This window comes from Pelodiscus sinensis, unplaced genomic scaffold (genome assembly GCF_049634645.1).
Source record: "Pelodiscus sinensis isolate JC-2024 unplaced genomic scaffold, ASM4963464v1 ctg34, whole genome shotgun sequence".
NCBI lineage: Eukaryota > Metazoa > Chordata > Testudines > Trionychidae > Pelodiscus > Pelodiscus sinensis.
The window spans coordinates 5,184,181-5,201,161 of NW_027465849.1; the positions used below are offsets into that span (position 1 = coordinate 5,184,181).

Below are 16,981 nucleotides of genomic sequence, written 5' to 3' on the forward strand. Positions count from 1 at the left end.
GAGCCCAATACCAGGAACTTACAGACCTACTCCACCCTAGGGAGTTCAGATGCCCAGCCAAACAGGTCTGGCAGGTGCTTTGGGGAAGGGCAGGCAGGAAGGCATTTTAGCTCAGGAGGGCGTCTGCTCTTCAGAGCCTCCGGGAAAGCCAGTGAGAGGGTACAGGACACCTGTGCAGGTGACGCAGCCGCGGGAACAGAGCCGGCTCCGGGGGAGAGGACACGACATGGGGAACCGGGTCGGCAGAGATGACTTTGAGTGGGTCTATACAGATCAGCCCCATACAGAGAGAAGGAAGGAGATCCTGGGTGAGTCTGGCTTGCGTTGGTACCCACATGGCTCCTGTCTGGAAGGGGGATGGTGCGGAGAGAGGTGGGTCAGAATCAGAAGTGAGCGGAAGGGGGAAGAGGGTCAGAACTAAGGACAAAGAGGGGGTGGGCCAGAGACAGGGAGGTTAGGACCAGAGGTGCCAGGGATAAATCAAAACCAGAGGGCTGGGAAGGAGGCAGGGAGGAAGGAGGGGTGCCAGGGACAGTCCAAGATGGGTCTGAACTGGGGGGGGAGGTGGGTCAGAACAAGGGGGAACAGGGGTGCCAGGGACAGTCCAAGATGGGTCTGAACTGGGGGGGGAGGAGGGAGGAGGGAGGTCTGAACCAGCTGGTGATGACTGTAGAGAGGTGCCAGCAGCTCTCTCGATATGACGCCAGGTCTACATGAAAACATTAAGTCGATCCAGCTAGATTGCGGAGAGCAGTGGCAAATCCACCCCCCTCGGGGGTGTCATTAAGCCGATCCGGCTTAGGTGGGTGGGAGAGTTCTCGCGGAGAGACGGTAGCTGGGGTAGCGAGTTCCTACATGTCATCTTCCCAGGGTGGACAAGCCCTTCTCCTGGCCTTAGTTGCTGTCTGTGACTCAGCAATGGCCATGCAATTAACTCCGCGCTGGAGCTTTTTCTGTGGGGCAAATTGATTATGTGGGGGAAAGGGGGGACCATATTTCTCTAGGGCCATGGTCACCAACCAGTAGATCGCGAGCTACCGGTAGATCTCAGGGGCTCTAAGAGTAGCTCTTGAGCCCTCTCTGAACTGCACGCCTGCACAGTACATTAACATTAGATTTCCTCATTTGAGGAGCAGCTACTCACCGAGCAACAACACAGGTGAGTAGCTGCGAGGAATGGTGGGAGCTGGGAGGTCGGGAGGGCTGAAACACCCCAGCCAACTGTGGCTTTCAGTTCGAGCCCCGTGTCGCCGCGCTGCACGGGGTTCGAACCAGCGGGGTTTTAAAAATGGCGGCTCCCCGCTTATGCAAATGAAGCCCGGGAAATTCAAATCCCGGGCTTCATTTGCAAGTGCGGTATGCCTACATTACCCCGCTAGTTCAAACTAGGAGGGTAGTGTAGACATACCCAGCTTGACAAAGCCCTGGCCGGGTTGAGTTAGCTGGGATTGGTCCTGCCTTGGGCAGGGGGCTGGACTTGATGACAATCTGAGGTCTCTTCCAGCTCTATGGTTCTATGAGTCTATGAACTGGAAGGAATCGTGAGAGCTCATCACATCTAGTTCCCTGCACTCAGGACAGGAGCAAGCACCATGTAGACCAGGGGTGGGGAACCTTTCCCAAGTGGCCTGCCAAGATTTAACCCTCCTGCCCTGGGCTCTGCCACTCTCCCAGGGTGGGGAGGGGCTCTCTCCACTGCACACCCTGCTTGATCTCCTGCCCTGAGCTCTGCTCCGGCTTTTCCTGTAGGGAGGGGAGGAGCCGTGTGCGCTTCCCCACAAGCACAGAGCCTTGGGGTTTCCCCCCACAGGAAGCTGGCGCTGGCTCCAATCTTGCGGAGGGGGGGGGCGATGCTGGATCGCCAGCGTGGGCTCCCCATTGCGAGGGTGGGAAGCCTGTTCATTGCTGAAAATTATCTTGCATACCACTTACGGCACACGCCTTGCCACTGTGACGGAGCGGGCCGGGTCTGGGCACCGCTCAGGGCGAATTGCTAAAAAAACAGGGCTCCTTACAGCCCCATGCTGGAGACCTTCCCAAACAGGTCATAAACCAGTCATGCGGAGCACTTCAGCTGCCAATCCAACCAGCAAAACCCTTCACGAGCAAAACCCCTCTGGCACTGCAGCTCTCCCTGTGCCACAATCGGCGCCAGGCCTGCACACAGGTGAGAGAGTATAGAACCCAATCTCACCTACCCCAAACGGGTTCTCCTGGTCCCAAGAAACCAGCCACAGTCCCCAGTCAATTTACAGTCTGGATCTTACCATAAGATCAATCTGGGCCAATCCTTTAGCATCTAAAATCTAAGGCTACGTCTAGACGGGCATGATTTTCCGCAAATGCTTTTAACGGAAAAGTTTTTCCGTTAAAAGCATTTGCGGAAAGAGTGTCTAGATTGGCACTTTTTGCGGAAAAGCGTCCGTGCCAATCTAGACGCGGTTTTGTGCAAGAAAGCCCTGATCGCCATTTTCGCCATCGGTGCTTTTTTGCGCAAAACAGTTTTCAGCTGTCTACACTGGCCCTCTTGTGCAAAAACATTTCCGGAAAAGGGCTTTTGCCCGAATGGGAACGTCAAAGCATTTGCGCAAGAAGCACTGATTTCGGACAATAGAACGTCAGTGCCTTTGTGCAAAATCAAGTGGCCAGTGTAGACAGCTGGCAAGTTTTTGCGCAAAAGCAACTGCTTTTGCAGAAAAACTTGCCAGTCTAGACGCAGCCTAAAGGTTTATTACTAAAAGAAAGAAAAGTATGAGAGTAAGGTTGTTAAGAAGAATACATTACATGCATCGAATCACCAAGTTTGCAATGCAGGCTCTCAGCAGAGATGTTACAAACTGCTATCTTAAAAGTCTCTGGTGTACACCCTGAATCTGGATGGGTCCATGCTTCTTCCCAGTTCTCTGTCCCTCGCAAGGCTGTATCTGGGATCAGGAGCAGAATTGAGGAAAAGATGCCTCATGGCATTTTATATCCATGCCTGGTCTCTTCCAAGCTGGAGCAAGTCACATGGCCCAGTGACCTATCCAAATGTTCCAAGTCAACACTCATGATTCTGGCTGGTTTGCAGATTCCAGACACATTCCTCAGGTGCGTATTCACCTCTATGAAAGCCTTGCTAGTTAGCATAGTCACTGACTGAACACTGCTGACCCATTGCTCTGTCTCAGACAGAGAATCTTCCAGCATCAAGACAGAGTACATATCTATAACTCCACATACAGATATTGCACAACTACATGAGTAACATACATACAATCAGTAGAACATGAGCTTTCATTTGACATCTCACATGGCCCCCTTTGTACAGTCTTTTGGGGCAACCCCCCCCCCCATGGGTGCAGCAATGATCTTTAAAATCCAATCACGTGACACACATACCATACGTTGCTGACCCCTGATCTAGACCATCCCTGATGAGTGCGAATGGGCACCCCATTGATGCAAGGATCCGCTTTTGCTTCTGCATGGCTTTGGGATGGGGAAGGGGCACTCATAGATTCTGAGAAGCAGTGAGGTTGCAAAAGGAAATGTTACTGTGCTCCACTCTCCTGGCAGTTCTCACAAACGCACAGCTGCAAGATCCACTAAGACTGTCGGGGAGCTTCTCCTGCTCCAAACCCCACATCCCCACCATGTCAGCTGCTGGAGAATCCCCCCTACACTTAGCAGTATAGGCCCTATGATACACAATAGCAATTTTCTTATCCCATCCTACAGAGGGCAACATCCACATACTCTGACCTAAGCCTCATTCTCAGTCACCTCTGCTCCTGCTCTTGTGGCCTGAATGGAAAAGATTCAGGTGACTTTAAGGCCTCTTTGTGCTCCCTATATTCTTGGCTGTGCCTCTCCCCAGTGTCATTTAGAGGTAGGAGTCCAAATCAAAAGAGCTTCCGGGGCTTGATTATTTTTTCAGGGCTTCCCTAGCTGGCGGGTCCGATCATCAGCCACATGGGTCCGGTCAACCTTCGCGAATGGCTCAGAGCCAGGTTTTCTCAAAAGCCCAGCCAGCGGGGCAGCACTTTGCAGCCAGGTGTCCTATGAAGAGACGGCCACTGGGGACTTCTCACCCCACAGCGGGGTGGAGGGCATCAAAAGCAGCCGTCAGTTTTAAAGAGACCAGCCTGGCCACATGGCAGAGTCCACGCTGGGCCCAGCGGATGAAGGAAACCCAAGGACTCAGGAAACTACCCTGAGATGCCCCCTCGCGCAGTGTGTCCCCCCCAGAGCCACAGCTGAGGTTACAAATGGCGCAGCGTCCGCCCGCCAGAGCGAAGGAATTCGAAACGTGCGTTTCTTCCCATCTTACCCTGTGAGCCTTGCAGGTCCGGGCTGTGGCCTTTGGCTCCTTTTGGAGTCCGATAGAAGGGACCATTCGATGGCGTGGGAGAGGTCAGGGCAAGCCACCCAGCTCTGCAGACGGCAGGTGACACAGATGTAAAACGGGGATACAAGGTTTGCACTGGGGAGAATTTGGGCCAGCTGGTGTTTTCCACAGACATGCCCAGCCTTTATCCCATGCAGAGAAGTGCCTGGGGGAGGAGGGTGTCTTTGCACTGTGATCCAGGGATTTATGAACGCTATCAGTCGATCTCAGATTGCTTTCCAAGGGCGGCCGGTAACACAAGCCTAATTTTGTAGGGGGGGAAACTGAGGCACGGGGCCCAAGTCACTTTGACTAAGGTTGCCCGGCAGCAGAGGCTGAAGTAGATGGTAGACCCCCAGCTCTCTTGAGTCTTACTCCCGTGCGCTATCCACTAGGCCACACTGCCCCCTTCAGCCACTACCCTCCTTGAAGGCGCTCCCTGCCGGGCACTTGGGCCTCCGGATGGTTTTAGTGGTTTGGATTGCTCGGCTGACCCTCGTGCGCCAACCCTGCCCCGCCCGAGTGGGACTGATGGCCTGTGGCGAAGCTTGATGGGGTCAGGGCAGGGTCGCTGGCACTGGGCATCGCGGCCTCCCTGGCTCTCTGCACAGGGAGTCCCACCCCAGGCGCCCGGGCCCCGTGTGAGGCGCAGGAGGGCTGGGTGCTGTTGGCACGAAGGCGGCGGCTCCTGGTGCTGCGTCTCCCAGGGCGAGGCCCCGGCGGGCTCCTGGCAACGGGCTCTGCACATGCTGAGGCAGGCTCTGCCGGTTGCCCTGGCAGCACCGTGTGTGATGCACAACAGACGCCCAGCAGCCTGGGGCCCGACCCCCCCGGCAGCCGCCCCCCGGAGTCGGTGCCCGGCCTGTGCTAGGGAGAGAGGGGTAACCCCAGAGGGGGCATGTCCCAAAGAGCCCAGCATGGAGACCAGTGGGGAGTTCCCTGCCCCCCCCAGCTCCATAGAGACCAATGGGAAATTCACTGCCCCCCCCCAGCTCCATAGAGACCAATGGGGAATTTCCTGCTCCCAGCCCCATAGAGGCCCATGGAGAATTTGCTGCCCCCCAGCCCCATAGAAACCAATGGGAATTCACGCCCCCCCCCCCCAGCTCCATAGAGACCAATGGGAAATTCACTGCCCCCCAGCCCCATAGAAACCAATGGGAATTCACGCCCCCCCCCCCAGCCCCATAGAGACCAATGGGAAATTCACTGCCCCCCCCCAGCTCCATAGAGACCAATGGGGAATTTCCTGCTCCCAGCCCCATAGAGGCCCATGGAGAATTTGCTGCCCCCCAGCCCCATAGAAACCAATGGGAATTCACGCCCCCCCCCCCAGCCCCATAGAGACCAATGGGAAATTCACTGCCCCCCAGCCCCATAGAAACCAATGGGAATTCACGCCCCCCCCCCAGCCCCATAGAAACCAATGGGAAATTCACTGCCCCCCAGCCCTATAGAAACCAATGGGAATTCACGCCCCCCCCAGCTCCATAGAGACCAATGGGAAATTCACTGCCCCCCAGCCCCATAGAAACCAATGGGAATTCACAGCTCCCCCCCAGCTCCATAGAGACCAATGGGAAATCCACCGCCCCCCCCCAGCCCCATAAAAACCAATGGGAATTCACCCCCCCCCCCAGCTCCATAGAGAATTCCCTGCCCCTGAGATTCCCCCCTTTCCTGTCCCACTGATCTGGATGGAGATTCTGCCCCCGCAGCCACACATTGAGAAAAATGGGAAATCTTCTCTTCCCTTCCACCGAGAACAACAGGGAATCTTCACCCCCCCCCCCTTGTCCTGTCGCGAGCAGTAGATGCTGTTGGGGTCTGAAGTGGGGCGACCATCTATCCCATTTTGGCCTGGACAGCCCCCCTTTCAACCTAGTCCCAGACATCCTCTTTTGGCAAAACCGGGCGTGTCCCCCATTGGCTCTATTACCAGTGACAAGTTGCTCTGATCATGTGGCACAAGTCGATGGGACAAATGTCCAGTTTGCCCCAAAGTGGTTTGCACCCATGTCGGAATGCTGGGAAAGCCGGGGGGGGGGGGGGGGGGGCAGCACAAGGTGCGGGCGGGGCTCGGATGGTCAGGTCCGAGGGGCATGGGGCTCAGGTGAGCAGCAATGCTAGGTGGCTCGGGAGAGCCTTGCGCCATGTGTGTCCCAATCTGACTTTGCTAAATATTGGCGCCCTCTTCTGAGGCCTTTTTAAAGAGCTGTGTGTGTGTGTTTGTGTGTCTGTGTGTGTGTTAAAAGATGGGTTCCAGGGCTATCTGTGTCCTGCTGAGTCTCCGTCAAACACCATCTGCCCCCCCGCTCCCGACAGATCTAGCAGCTCTACCCACCAGCCTCCTTAAAAGGCAGCTGTTTCTGGGGTGGAGCATGACAATACCCAGCCTGTGCTAACCTGGTGCTTTTAGCAAGCAGGGCTAGTGCCATGGAAAGTGTACCCCCTGCTGGCTGGCTGACAGGCAGCAGCGGAGCTCCCCAGCCTGGGGCCAAGTCACCGCTCCAACACCCGCCCAGCTCAGCACATTCCACATCCAGCTACCCCCAGGGTGGTGGCAGGTCCACATTCTGCAAATTCCCCTCTTGCTTCCGTTGGCTTTGGTTTCGCTACCTCAGGCCTGACTTGCCGGCCCATTGCTTTTCCCCCCAGCTGCATTCTGGCCCCCAATCAGCCTGGGACTCTTGCATTCCTGCCACTGATCGGCTCCGAGAGGAACACCCATGGGTTTGGAACCAGAAAAGCAGGGTGGCGTGAGATGGGGCATCCCTTTCCAAGCCGACCCTTGGATCTAACTCAGCATCTGTCACCCCTCAACTGGGAGAGGCTGCAGTTCGTGGCAGCATGGTACAGAGTTTTTACGGGATCTTTACAGGGAGAAGGCCCCCGGCCCACCTGTGACACCAGGTGGGGAATATGAATTTAGTCATGTGATGTAACGGTCATGTGATTCACTTGGGCCGATATAGGAGCAAGCTGCTAGTATTCAAGCTAGGTAGAGCTAGGAGCACCTGGTGAATCAGTGGTTGGCCTGAGCTGGCAGGTGCAGAGAGCAAAGGGACGGTTCAGGAAGGAGGGCCAGGACTCCTGGCTCAGGGAGATTGGGCTACGGAAGAGCTCAGTTGAGTGAAGGCAGCACAGCCAGTGTGTTTATGGACCAAGCCCCAGATCCTCAGAAAGGAGCGAGGCCCCTATATTGGATTCCTTCCCCTCTCCAGCAGGAGGAGGTTTTAAAATGCTAGAGATTGGGAGGAGTTTTGGAGAGGGAAACTGAGGCAGGGCATTGCAGAGCCCTTTAAGAGAGGGAAACTGAGGCAGGACATTGCAGAGCCCTTTAAGAGAGGGAAACTGAGGCAGGACACTGCAGAGCCCTTTAAGAGAGGGAAACTGAGGCAGAGCACTGCAGAGCCCTTTAAGAGAGGGAAACTGAGGCAGGACACTGCAGAGCCCTTTAAGAGAGGGAAACTGAGGTAGGACACTGCAGAGTCACCACCGGCCACAAACAGGTGCTCGGAAGGAAAACCGGTTTCCATTGTCTCCCCAGCCCCCTTTTGTCCTGATCAAACAGGCCAAAGGTCGGGGTCCAGAGGGTTGTTCCAGGTGCAAGGGACATTGACAAGGGAGTCCTGTCCCTTTGGATGCCAGCGTGTTTGCTGGCCAGGAACACTGACATCTCGGTTTCCCTGCATGCAGGACCAAACCAAAAACCCAGGCAGGAGGCAGTGTCTAAGCTCAGCTGGCTGGCTCCGGCTGCAGGGGCTGGCTCTCCACCTCTCTCTGTTCCCGGGGGGTTAGGCTGCATCTCTCCGGCACCCCCACCCCCACTGTGTTCTCTACCCCCTGATTTACTAGGCAGCTCGTGGACCTGTTCTGCCTTCGGGGCAGCTGCTGAGCTGTCTCTGGCAGCTAACGTCAATGAGCCGTGTGGGCGAATACATTCACCCAGCCCCACCAACAGCATTTGTAGCCAGCTGCCTACCCCTCCACCCCTTCTCTGCTGGGGAGCACGGGGCTTTGGCTGGCTGAGCCCAGGTGGGGGATACCTTAATAATGCAAATGGATGGAGCTGGTTCATTGCCAGGCTGGTGTTACTGGCCCAGCTGGAGTCATCAGCTGTCACTCCACTGGAGTCAGCCAGTTCCTCCCTTGGGATCCAAATCCCTTTCCAAGTTCCCCTCCAGTTCCAAACTTTCCAACCCCAGAACCCGGCCCATCCCAGACGTGCATCCCACGTCGCCCCCTTGTGGTGGAGGAGAGCCAGAGCTGGGATGCGACCAAAGGGAACTTGCTGGGGGCTTAGCTGGGGCCCTGCTGGAACACGACAGCCAAATCCCATCTCTTCTGGCCAGCGCAGGACCCTCACAGCAGAGCTGGCCCCCACGCCCGGCCCATCCGCAGCCTATTTCTGGCTGCACCTATTGGAGATCAACTTGCGTGGGAGAGGGGTATTGGTCAGTCGGTCAGGGAATTTTTAGATGGATTTTGTTTTGCTGATTCTTCACAATCAACACTCTCTGTGGGAGTAAAACTTGTCAGGAATTCCTGAGGTGAGACCACTGGGCCCTAGAGCCATCACCATCCCAATGGTAAGGTCACAGTTTTGGGGATCTCGGGGACCCAGCTCCCTTGCTCTGAAACCGGGGGCCAAGCTCAGAAGATTCATAGGTTTTGTTCCTTTAAGGCCAGCAAGGACTGGCTAAAGGCAGAGAAATGTAGCCGAAACAAAAAACAGGACTGTGTAGCACTTTAAAGACTAGCAAGATGGTTTATTAGGTGATGAGCTTTTGTGGACCAGACCCACTTCCTCAGATCAAATAGTGGAAGGAAATTGGCACAACCATATATACCAAAGGTTACAATCAAAAAAATGAACACATATGAAAAGGACAAATCAAGAAAAAAACAAAACGGTTTCTTGCCATTTCAACCAGAAAGGACATTGTCTCGAGGACTTAACTACCTGCATCCTGCTTCAAAGACATTTTAACACCAGACTTGAAAGAGAATCCTCTGAACTGTCATTCATGCTTACATTTGACACTTTACACCTAGGTCTCAACAAGGATGCTAATTATCTTACCCATTACAAAGATAGCTTCCCCAATTATCACCTCTAATATCATTAGCTCACAGACATTTACCTCCCCCCCTTATCTCCCCTCTGTTCTGAAATGTGATTTGTCCTTTTCATATGTGTTCATTTTTTTTATTGTATCCTTTGGTATATATGGTCATGCCAGTTTTCTTCCACTATTTGATCTGAGGAAGTGGGTCTGGCCCACGAAAGCTCATCACCTAATAAACCATCTTGTTAGTCTTTAAAGTGCTACATAGTCCTGTTTTTTTGTTTTGGCTAAAGGCAGGTCTGGAACCTGGGGTTCTCCCTCTAACCCTGGGGCTAGCACCAGTGGGTTTGTCAGCGATCTCTCTTGGACTCCCAGCCCTGCCCTTTCTGAGACACTACCCACACTGACTGGGGAGTTCTCCCACCAGCGTAGGGAAGCCCACATCCTTGAGAGGTGGTGGCTAGGTCAGTGGGGTGTAAAATCATAGCAGGTGTAAAGAAAGTAAAGAAAGAAAAGTTATTTACTCCTTCCCATAACACGAGAGGAAGGGGTTACCCAAGGAAATCAAGAGGCAACGGGTTTAAAACAAACAAAGGGAAGTTTTTCTTCATGCAGCGCGCAGTCAACCTGTGGAACTCCTTGCCAGAGGATGTTATGACGACCAGGACTTTAACAGGCTTCAAAAAAGAGCTAGATACATTCATGGAGGTTAGGTCCACCAATGGCTATTAGTCAGGATGGGCAAGGATGGGGTCCCTAGCCGCTGTTTGTCACAGGCTGGGAATGGGCGACATAGGAGGGATCACTGGATGATTCCCAGTTCTGTTTACTCCCTCTGGGGCAGCTGGCACTGGCAGCAGGGGTCACCCGCCCCTCTCCCACACTCACTGCGATGGCAGGAGCTGGAGTGACCAGGCAGCCTGCTCCACTCCACTTCCCCGCTGCCCTCTCCCAGCCCACCACGACCCGTGTCACTGCAGGGAGCCAAGCGCCGTGTCTAAGAGAGGCCAACAGGGCAGGGCAGAGAGGAGCAAGCTGCCAGGTCACCCCGGATCCTGTTGCCACGGTGAGGCCGGGAGGCGGGGGGGGTGACCCCCCAGCCAGGCCCCTCATAATCCCTCGGGCCACCCATAGGATGATTGAGGTGGTCGCCATGGGGCCCCCTGAAGCGTGAGGCCTGGGGCAGCCGCCCTGGCTCTGACGCCAGGAGGGTGGGTTAGATGGACCTTTGGTCTGACTCCGTATGGCCCGTCTTATGTTCTGTGTCCCCTCTCCACAGCCAAGTACCCGGAGATCAAGCAGCTGATGGGCCCGGATTCCCAGCTGAAGTGGGTGGTGCTCCTGATGGTGCTGACCCAGCTGGTGGCCTGCTACCTGGTGCAGGACCTGCCGTGGAAGTGGGTTTTCTTCTGGGCCTACGCCTTCGGCGGCTGCCTCAACCACTCCATGACGCTGGCCATCCACGACATCTCCCACAACGTGGCCTTCGGCAACAAGGAGGCCAAGTGGAACCGCCTCTTCGGCATGTTCGCCAACCTGCCCATCGGGGTGCCCTACGCCACCTCCTTCAAGAAGTACCACGTGGACCACCACCGCTACCTGGCGGGGGACGGGCTGGATGTGGATGTGCCCACGGCCTTTGAGGGCCGGTTCTTCCACTCGCCGCCCCGCAAGCTCCTCTGGCTCTTCCTGCAGCCCTTCTTCTACATCCTGCGGCCCATCTACGTCAACCCCAAGCCCGTCACCTGCATGGAGGTGATCAACGTGGCCGTGCAGCTGGCCTACGACCTGCTGATCTACGCCTTGTGGGGGCCCAAGCCCGTCATCTACATGGTCGCCGGCTCCTTGCTGGCCATGGGGATCCACCCCATCTCCGGACACTTCATCGCTGAGCACTACATGTATCTCAAGGGCTACGACACCTTCTCCTACTACGGCCCCTTGAACTGGCTGACCTTCAACGTGGGCTACCACGTGGAGCACCACGACTTCCCCAGCATCCCCGGCAGCAGGCTGCCACTGGTAAGAACCTCCCAGCTGGTCCGGGGAGGGCTGGAAGGGAGAAAGCCTTGGGAAGGGGCGGAGCCCAGTGGGAGACCCAAGGCCCCGCCCCTTAGAAGGGGGAGGGGCTGCAGAGCCTGGAAATCAAGTGAGTACGGGGGGGAGGTTGGGGCGAGGGCTTTAATTTGGAATAACAGAGATGCCGGTTCTCAGGAAATTTTTTTGCATTCATATCGGATGCAGCAAGCCCGGAGGTACCGGGGCTAGAACTGCTGCGCTTAGAGATTCAGCCCTGAGACGCCCTGGCACAAATGAAGCACTAGGTGTGGTGGGGGTAGGGAGAGCCATTCCATCCATTGGACAGTTCGGGGCTGCTGCCCTGTGCCCTCTAGTTTGGGGACCCCATGGGGCAATGTTCCCTCTAATTTTTTCCATCCATGTGTGGAACAAATTTTGTTCTGTGCACCGAGGCATGTGCAGTTGTGCACCACTAGTTGAAACTCCTGCTGCCGGCTGTGGGCGCTCTGCCAATCAGCTGGGCTGCAGTTGAATCTCTCCTGGGCGGCCGCCCAATCAGCTTACGGGGAACACTACCGTGGGGCTCAGACTGGCTCAGGAGATGATGGGGGGTCTGGCCTTGGTAGCAGGGGTTGTGCCTGCCCCTGCACTCACCAGCAGCAGTGGGAGCCGCAGGAAGTGGAGAAAACCAGCCCCAGCTCACTGTGCTGCCCCAGCGGTTGCAGCTCGGAGCCGGGAGGAGCAGAATGGACTGGGGATGGGTCGCTCCACTTCCTGCCCAAACCCTGCTGCTGGCGCCAAGCCTCGGGTAGTCCCCCAAGTCACATCACTCAGGGAGGGGGCTTGTAGGAAAGGGGGGAGTGGGGGTGGGAGGAGGCGGAGCAGGGGGCAGGGCTTGCGGAAGGGGTGGCATGGGGGTGGGAGGAGGCGGAGCAGGGGCAGGGCTTGGGGAAGGACTGGCATGGGGGCGGAGCCAGAACAGGGCCTTGAGCAGAGCGGGGATGTCCCGGGTGCTGCACCCCTGTAGGGACAGCACTGGGGATGCGAGGGGATTAAGATCCCAGTGGGTGGGGGGTGGAATGGGGGTGGGAGGTGGTGCTGGGCGTGGGGGTGTTTGTCCAGGCTTCTGGGAGCCAGGTCATCTGGGTTCTTCTCCCAGCTCTGCAGCGGGCACGGGATCGGGTGAGACAGAGGCGGGAGCAAAGGTTCCTGAGTCCTACATCAAGGATGCTGGGTGGTCTAGTGGTTAGAGCAGAGAAGCAGGGGCTCCTTTGGGACAGCTAGCACCCCACTGGGCCAGCAGGGGCGGGGCTGGAGAAAGGGGCAGCTACCTACTTCTCTTTCTGAGTGTGCTGCGGGCCAGGGAGAGGCGCTTCTCAGCTGGCCCCAAGCTGCTGCAGAGACAAAGGGCTGGGGTATGTGCATTAAGGACCCAGCCAGGCCAGGTCAATCTTTCAGGGGTTCATAAAGCAACCCACCTGCTTCTAATAATGCTTAAAAAGGGAGGTGGCTACATCCCGCAGCTGTTCCATGTATAGGATTGTGTAGGTTTAACGCGACCGTATGCAGTGTGTTGGGAACGTACACGTAGGCTGTGTCTACACTCGCGGCTTCTTGCGCGAGAAATATGCAAAAAGGCTAAACGTGGAATATCGCCGAGCCTCATTTGCATACCGAATGTGTGGCCATTTTGCAAAAGAGGCTCTTGCGCCAGAAGGAGCTGTCTACACGGCCCCTTCTTGTGCAAGAAAACCCCTCTTGCGCAATGCCGTTCTTCCTGAAAATAATCAGCGTAGCGGCATTGCGCAAGAGGGTTTTTCTTGTGCAAGAAGGGGCAAAAATGGCAGCTCATTAGGTATGCAAATGAGACTCGGCGATAGTCCATGCTTAGCCTCATTTGCATATTTCTCGCGCAAGAAGCCGTGAGTGTAGACACAGCCTCAGAGTGACAGCTTGTAAGTTTACGGCAGGAGTGAGGTAACTCAGGCCTGGGGGCCGGATGCGGCTCCTGGCTTGCCTGTATCCAGCCCCCAGGCTCAGAGCTCCCCCTGCAGCCCCCGGATGCTCCAGCCCCTCTGTCACCCCACTGTGGGGCTGGAGTGCACAAAATCTAATAGCCACCCCCCAGGCTCTTAGGGTGCATGAGATTCCCGACTAATTTTTCTGGGGGTCAGTGGCCCCCTGGCCCTAAAAAGTTTCTCTGCCCTGCATTAAGGGGTTTTCCTGACCCTGCTGATCATCAAGGCTGCAAAGAGCACGGTGGGACAGCAGGTGCCTCTCTGGTTTTAGGGAGCAGCCTGTTTTCTCTCTCTCTTTTCGGAGGTTCTTGTGTGGTTTGGAGTCCCAGAAACAAAGGGGCAGTCGAGAGCAGCCTCCCAGCCAAGTGTGGATGGTAGCGTCTCTGTGTGTTTGCCCGGAACGCAGCGCCGCAGCGCGCAGGATAACTGGGCGTCTGCACAGAACCAACCCCGGGCAGGGATGTGTGTTCACGGTCAGACCCCGGTGTGTCTCCGCTTGCAGGTGAAGAAGATCGCGTCGGAGTACTACGACCACCTGCCCTACCACACCTCCTGGGTCTGCGTCCTGTGGGACTTCGTCTTCTGCGACTCGCTGGGGCCCTTCGCCCGGGTGAAGAGGAAGTACAAAGTGGCCAAGGCGGAGTGAAACAGGAGAGTCACTGAGCAGAGCTCCCAGGTCTCCAGGCTCCTGGGGGCTGGGGATGGGGGGTTATTTATACCTGTGTCCTAACACCAGAGTTGCACACGCGTCATTTCAGGGTCCAGTATTGTCCAAGGCTGAGATGAGAGTCGTTAGATACCCCTCCTCCGACTTAGCTGCCCGCCCACCCATGCCCCTTCCACCAACCAACACAGGGGGTGTGGTCACCAGCACTGGGGTGTGGCTGGGAAGAGGGCGTGGCTAGAGGATCTCCTGGGATCCTCACCTGCAGCTATCAACCAGCGTAGATTAGAGCAGTCTTCAGGCGCCTCTACACCAGGGACTACGATGGCTTCCAGAGAGTTTTCAGGCCACCTTCTCTCCTTCCCCACTCCCCAACCTTCTTATCACATGGTCCCCCAGCCAGTCTGGAGAATTGGGGCTGACACGTGTACACAGGTATTCCTAAGGGCCACCAAAGATACCACGAGACCCTTGCGCCATCTTCAGGCTGCTGCTTGACACGCCCGATTCCTGCTCCTTCAAAGCGGTGTGACTCTGGAGCGACCCTACTGAAATCAGTGGTGTTATACAAGTATGAATCAGGGGGGCTGAGTCGTGCTTCGCCCGCTCTGCTGTAGACCAGGAGCAACTGCCCCGGGGCGTTGCATGGGGCCTCATAACATTTGAAATGTAGCAAATAACTCCAGTTGTGTCTAAAGGGGGGAATGTGCAGGAAATCAAAACTCTCTAAAAGAAAACCGCTGTAAGGGTTAAAAGTTTTTCAGGCCTCTCTCCCTGTAACAGAGAGAAATCAAATTAGCTCTAATCAAAGACCCTTACAAATGCCTATCTCAAATTCATGGATACTCCTAGTCTGTCACAAATTATCATGTATATTCTTATCTTTGTCACAGTTTGCCTTGTAAGACCACTCACTCCACATTCTCATGTGCCTTTGTTTTGTAAAACTTACTTCTAGCACTCCTGGGGTGAACAGAAGTCTCAGAGTACTTCTGCTGAGACTTTGATATGTTAAAGAATAACAATCAACAACTGAACTGTCTAAGCATTCTGTATATAGGATACCTAAACCTGTATCTCAGGGCTGCTTTCACTCTTGGAAGTGACAGCCTGCATGCAGGCATCATAAAGTTTTTCCTTCTAGATTTCTTTCCTGCCTCACTGATTTGATTTGACCTCCGGCCTCGGACCCTTCTGGGGGCTCTGTACCCCAGGGGAACGAGATTTCCCCCTCAATTTGGTGTCAGAAGTGGGATGGCTTGGAACTCCAGTTGGAAAGGCTGATGACGGGGAATGGGAATGGACTACAGTGCGCATCTGGAGGGTAAGGGATCCATTTAAAATCCCCCAGCCTGCCTCCCTGTTCTCATCACCAGCTGGACCGGCTGACGGTAAGAGTCATCTTTTGCTTAAAAATTTTTTTGTTAAGAGGCTTGAGGGAAATTTAAAACGAAAACACTGGGTATAGCCAAATAGGGGTTGGATTTTGTTGTTGTTGTTGTTGTTGCTGACTGATTGGTGGCGAGTCCAAGCGCATGATTTTGAGTGAGTGAAGTCCGGAGGGGGACTGCAGCCGCACCAGTGCTGTCAGTGTCACTGCACAGCTGCTGAAAGCAAGGGCGGTTTCCCCTGGCACATAAGGAGTGTGAGTGAAGCTGACAGTTTGTGTGGACTCCTGCACTATCCTTGGAGAGTTAGAGAGCAACAAACCCCGTTGCCAGCTTTGTCCACATATTCATTCTGCTGATGCCATTATTGGACCTAACCAAGTGAGTTATAAGATCAAGAACACATATTCCTGCGCATCCAGAAATATAATCTATGCTATCATGTGCCGAAAGTGTCCGTCTGCTATGTACATTGGACAAACGTCTCAGACACTTCGCCAAAGGATTAATGTCCACAAAACAGATATCAGACAAGATCACAAAGCGAAAACAGTTTCTTGCCATTTTAACCAGAAAGGACACTCTCTCAATGACTTAACCACCTGCATTCTGCTACAAAGACCTTTTACATCTGCACTTGAAAGGGAATCCTCTGAACTGTCATTCATGTTAAAATTCGACACTTTCCAAAAAGGACTCAACAAACATTTGAACTATCTCACCCATTACCAAGATAGTTTCCCCAATTATCACCTGTAATACCATTAACTCACAAACATCCCACTCTCCCTACCTCTAATATCATCAATTCACAGACACTTACCTTCCTTCCTCCCCCCCCCCCGCATCCCCCTCCTGTTCTGCAATGTGATTTGTCCTTTTCATATTTGTTCATTTTTTTTTTAATTGTATCCTTTGGTATATATGGTTGTGACTACTTTCTTCCACTATTTGATCTGAGGAAGTGGGTCTGGCCCAGGAAAGCTCATCATCTAATAAACCATCTTGTTAGTCTTTAAAGTGCTACATTGTCCTGCATTTTGCTTCAGCTACCCCAGACTAACACGGCTACATCTCTATCACTATCCTTGGAGAGGGTAGTGTTGCTGGACGCCTGTGCTATCCTTGGAGAGGGTAGTACTGTTGGGCTCCTGCGCTGTCCTTGGACAGGACAGTGCTAACATGGATAAGATTGCTCCCTCAAGTCTGTCTCCGACTGAGGGGAAAGGTTTCTCACAGCCTGGGACTCCCTTGTCTCAGATGATCAGTCAGCTAGGTATTGTCTGCAGGTTTGAAACTAAGGAGACTTAAGACATTATTGAGCATTTGGAATGGCTATACTCAGGGGAATTCCCAGAATAATGGCAACTAGAGTTTTGATTTAACTAAGCTTGCTTATCTTAGAGTTTTCCTCGAGGAAAAACATCCTAACCAGATGGAATATTGGTGCC

The 16,981-nt window shown here is 54.6% G+C and overlaps 1 protein-coding gene across 1 annotated transcript; it reads left to right on the top strand.

Moving 5' to 3' along the window:
* The first annotated feature begins 85 nt into the window (after nt 1-85).
* Nucleotides 86-16,384, top strand: LOC102455413 (sphingolipid delta(4)-desaturase/C4-monooxygenase DES2-like). The gene is made up of 3 exons (XM_006131409.4): nt 86-308; nt 10,721-11,463; nt 13,981-16,384. The coding sequence occupies exons 1-3, from the start codon at nt 227-229 to the stop codon at nt 14,122-14,124; spliced, it is 969 nt and encodes a 322-aa protein (XP_006131471.1). The 5' UTR covers nt 86-226; the 3' UTR covers nt 14,125-16,384.
* Nucleotides 16,385-16,981: the final 597 nt, after the last annotated feature.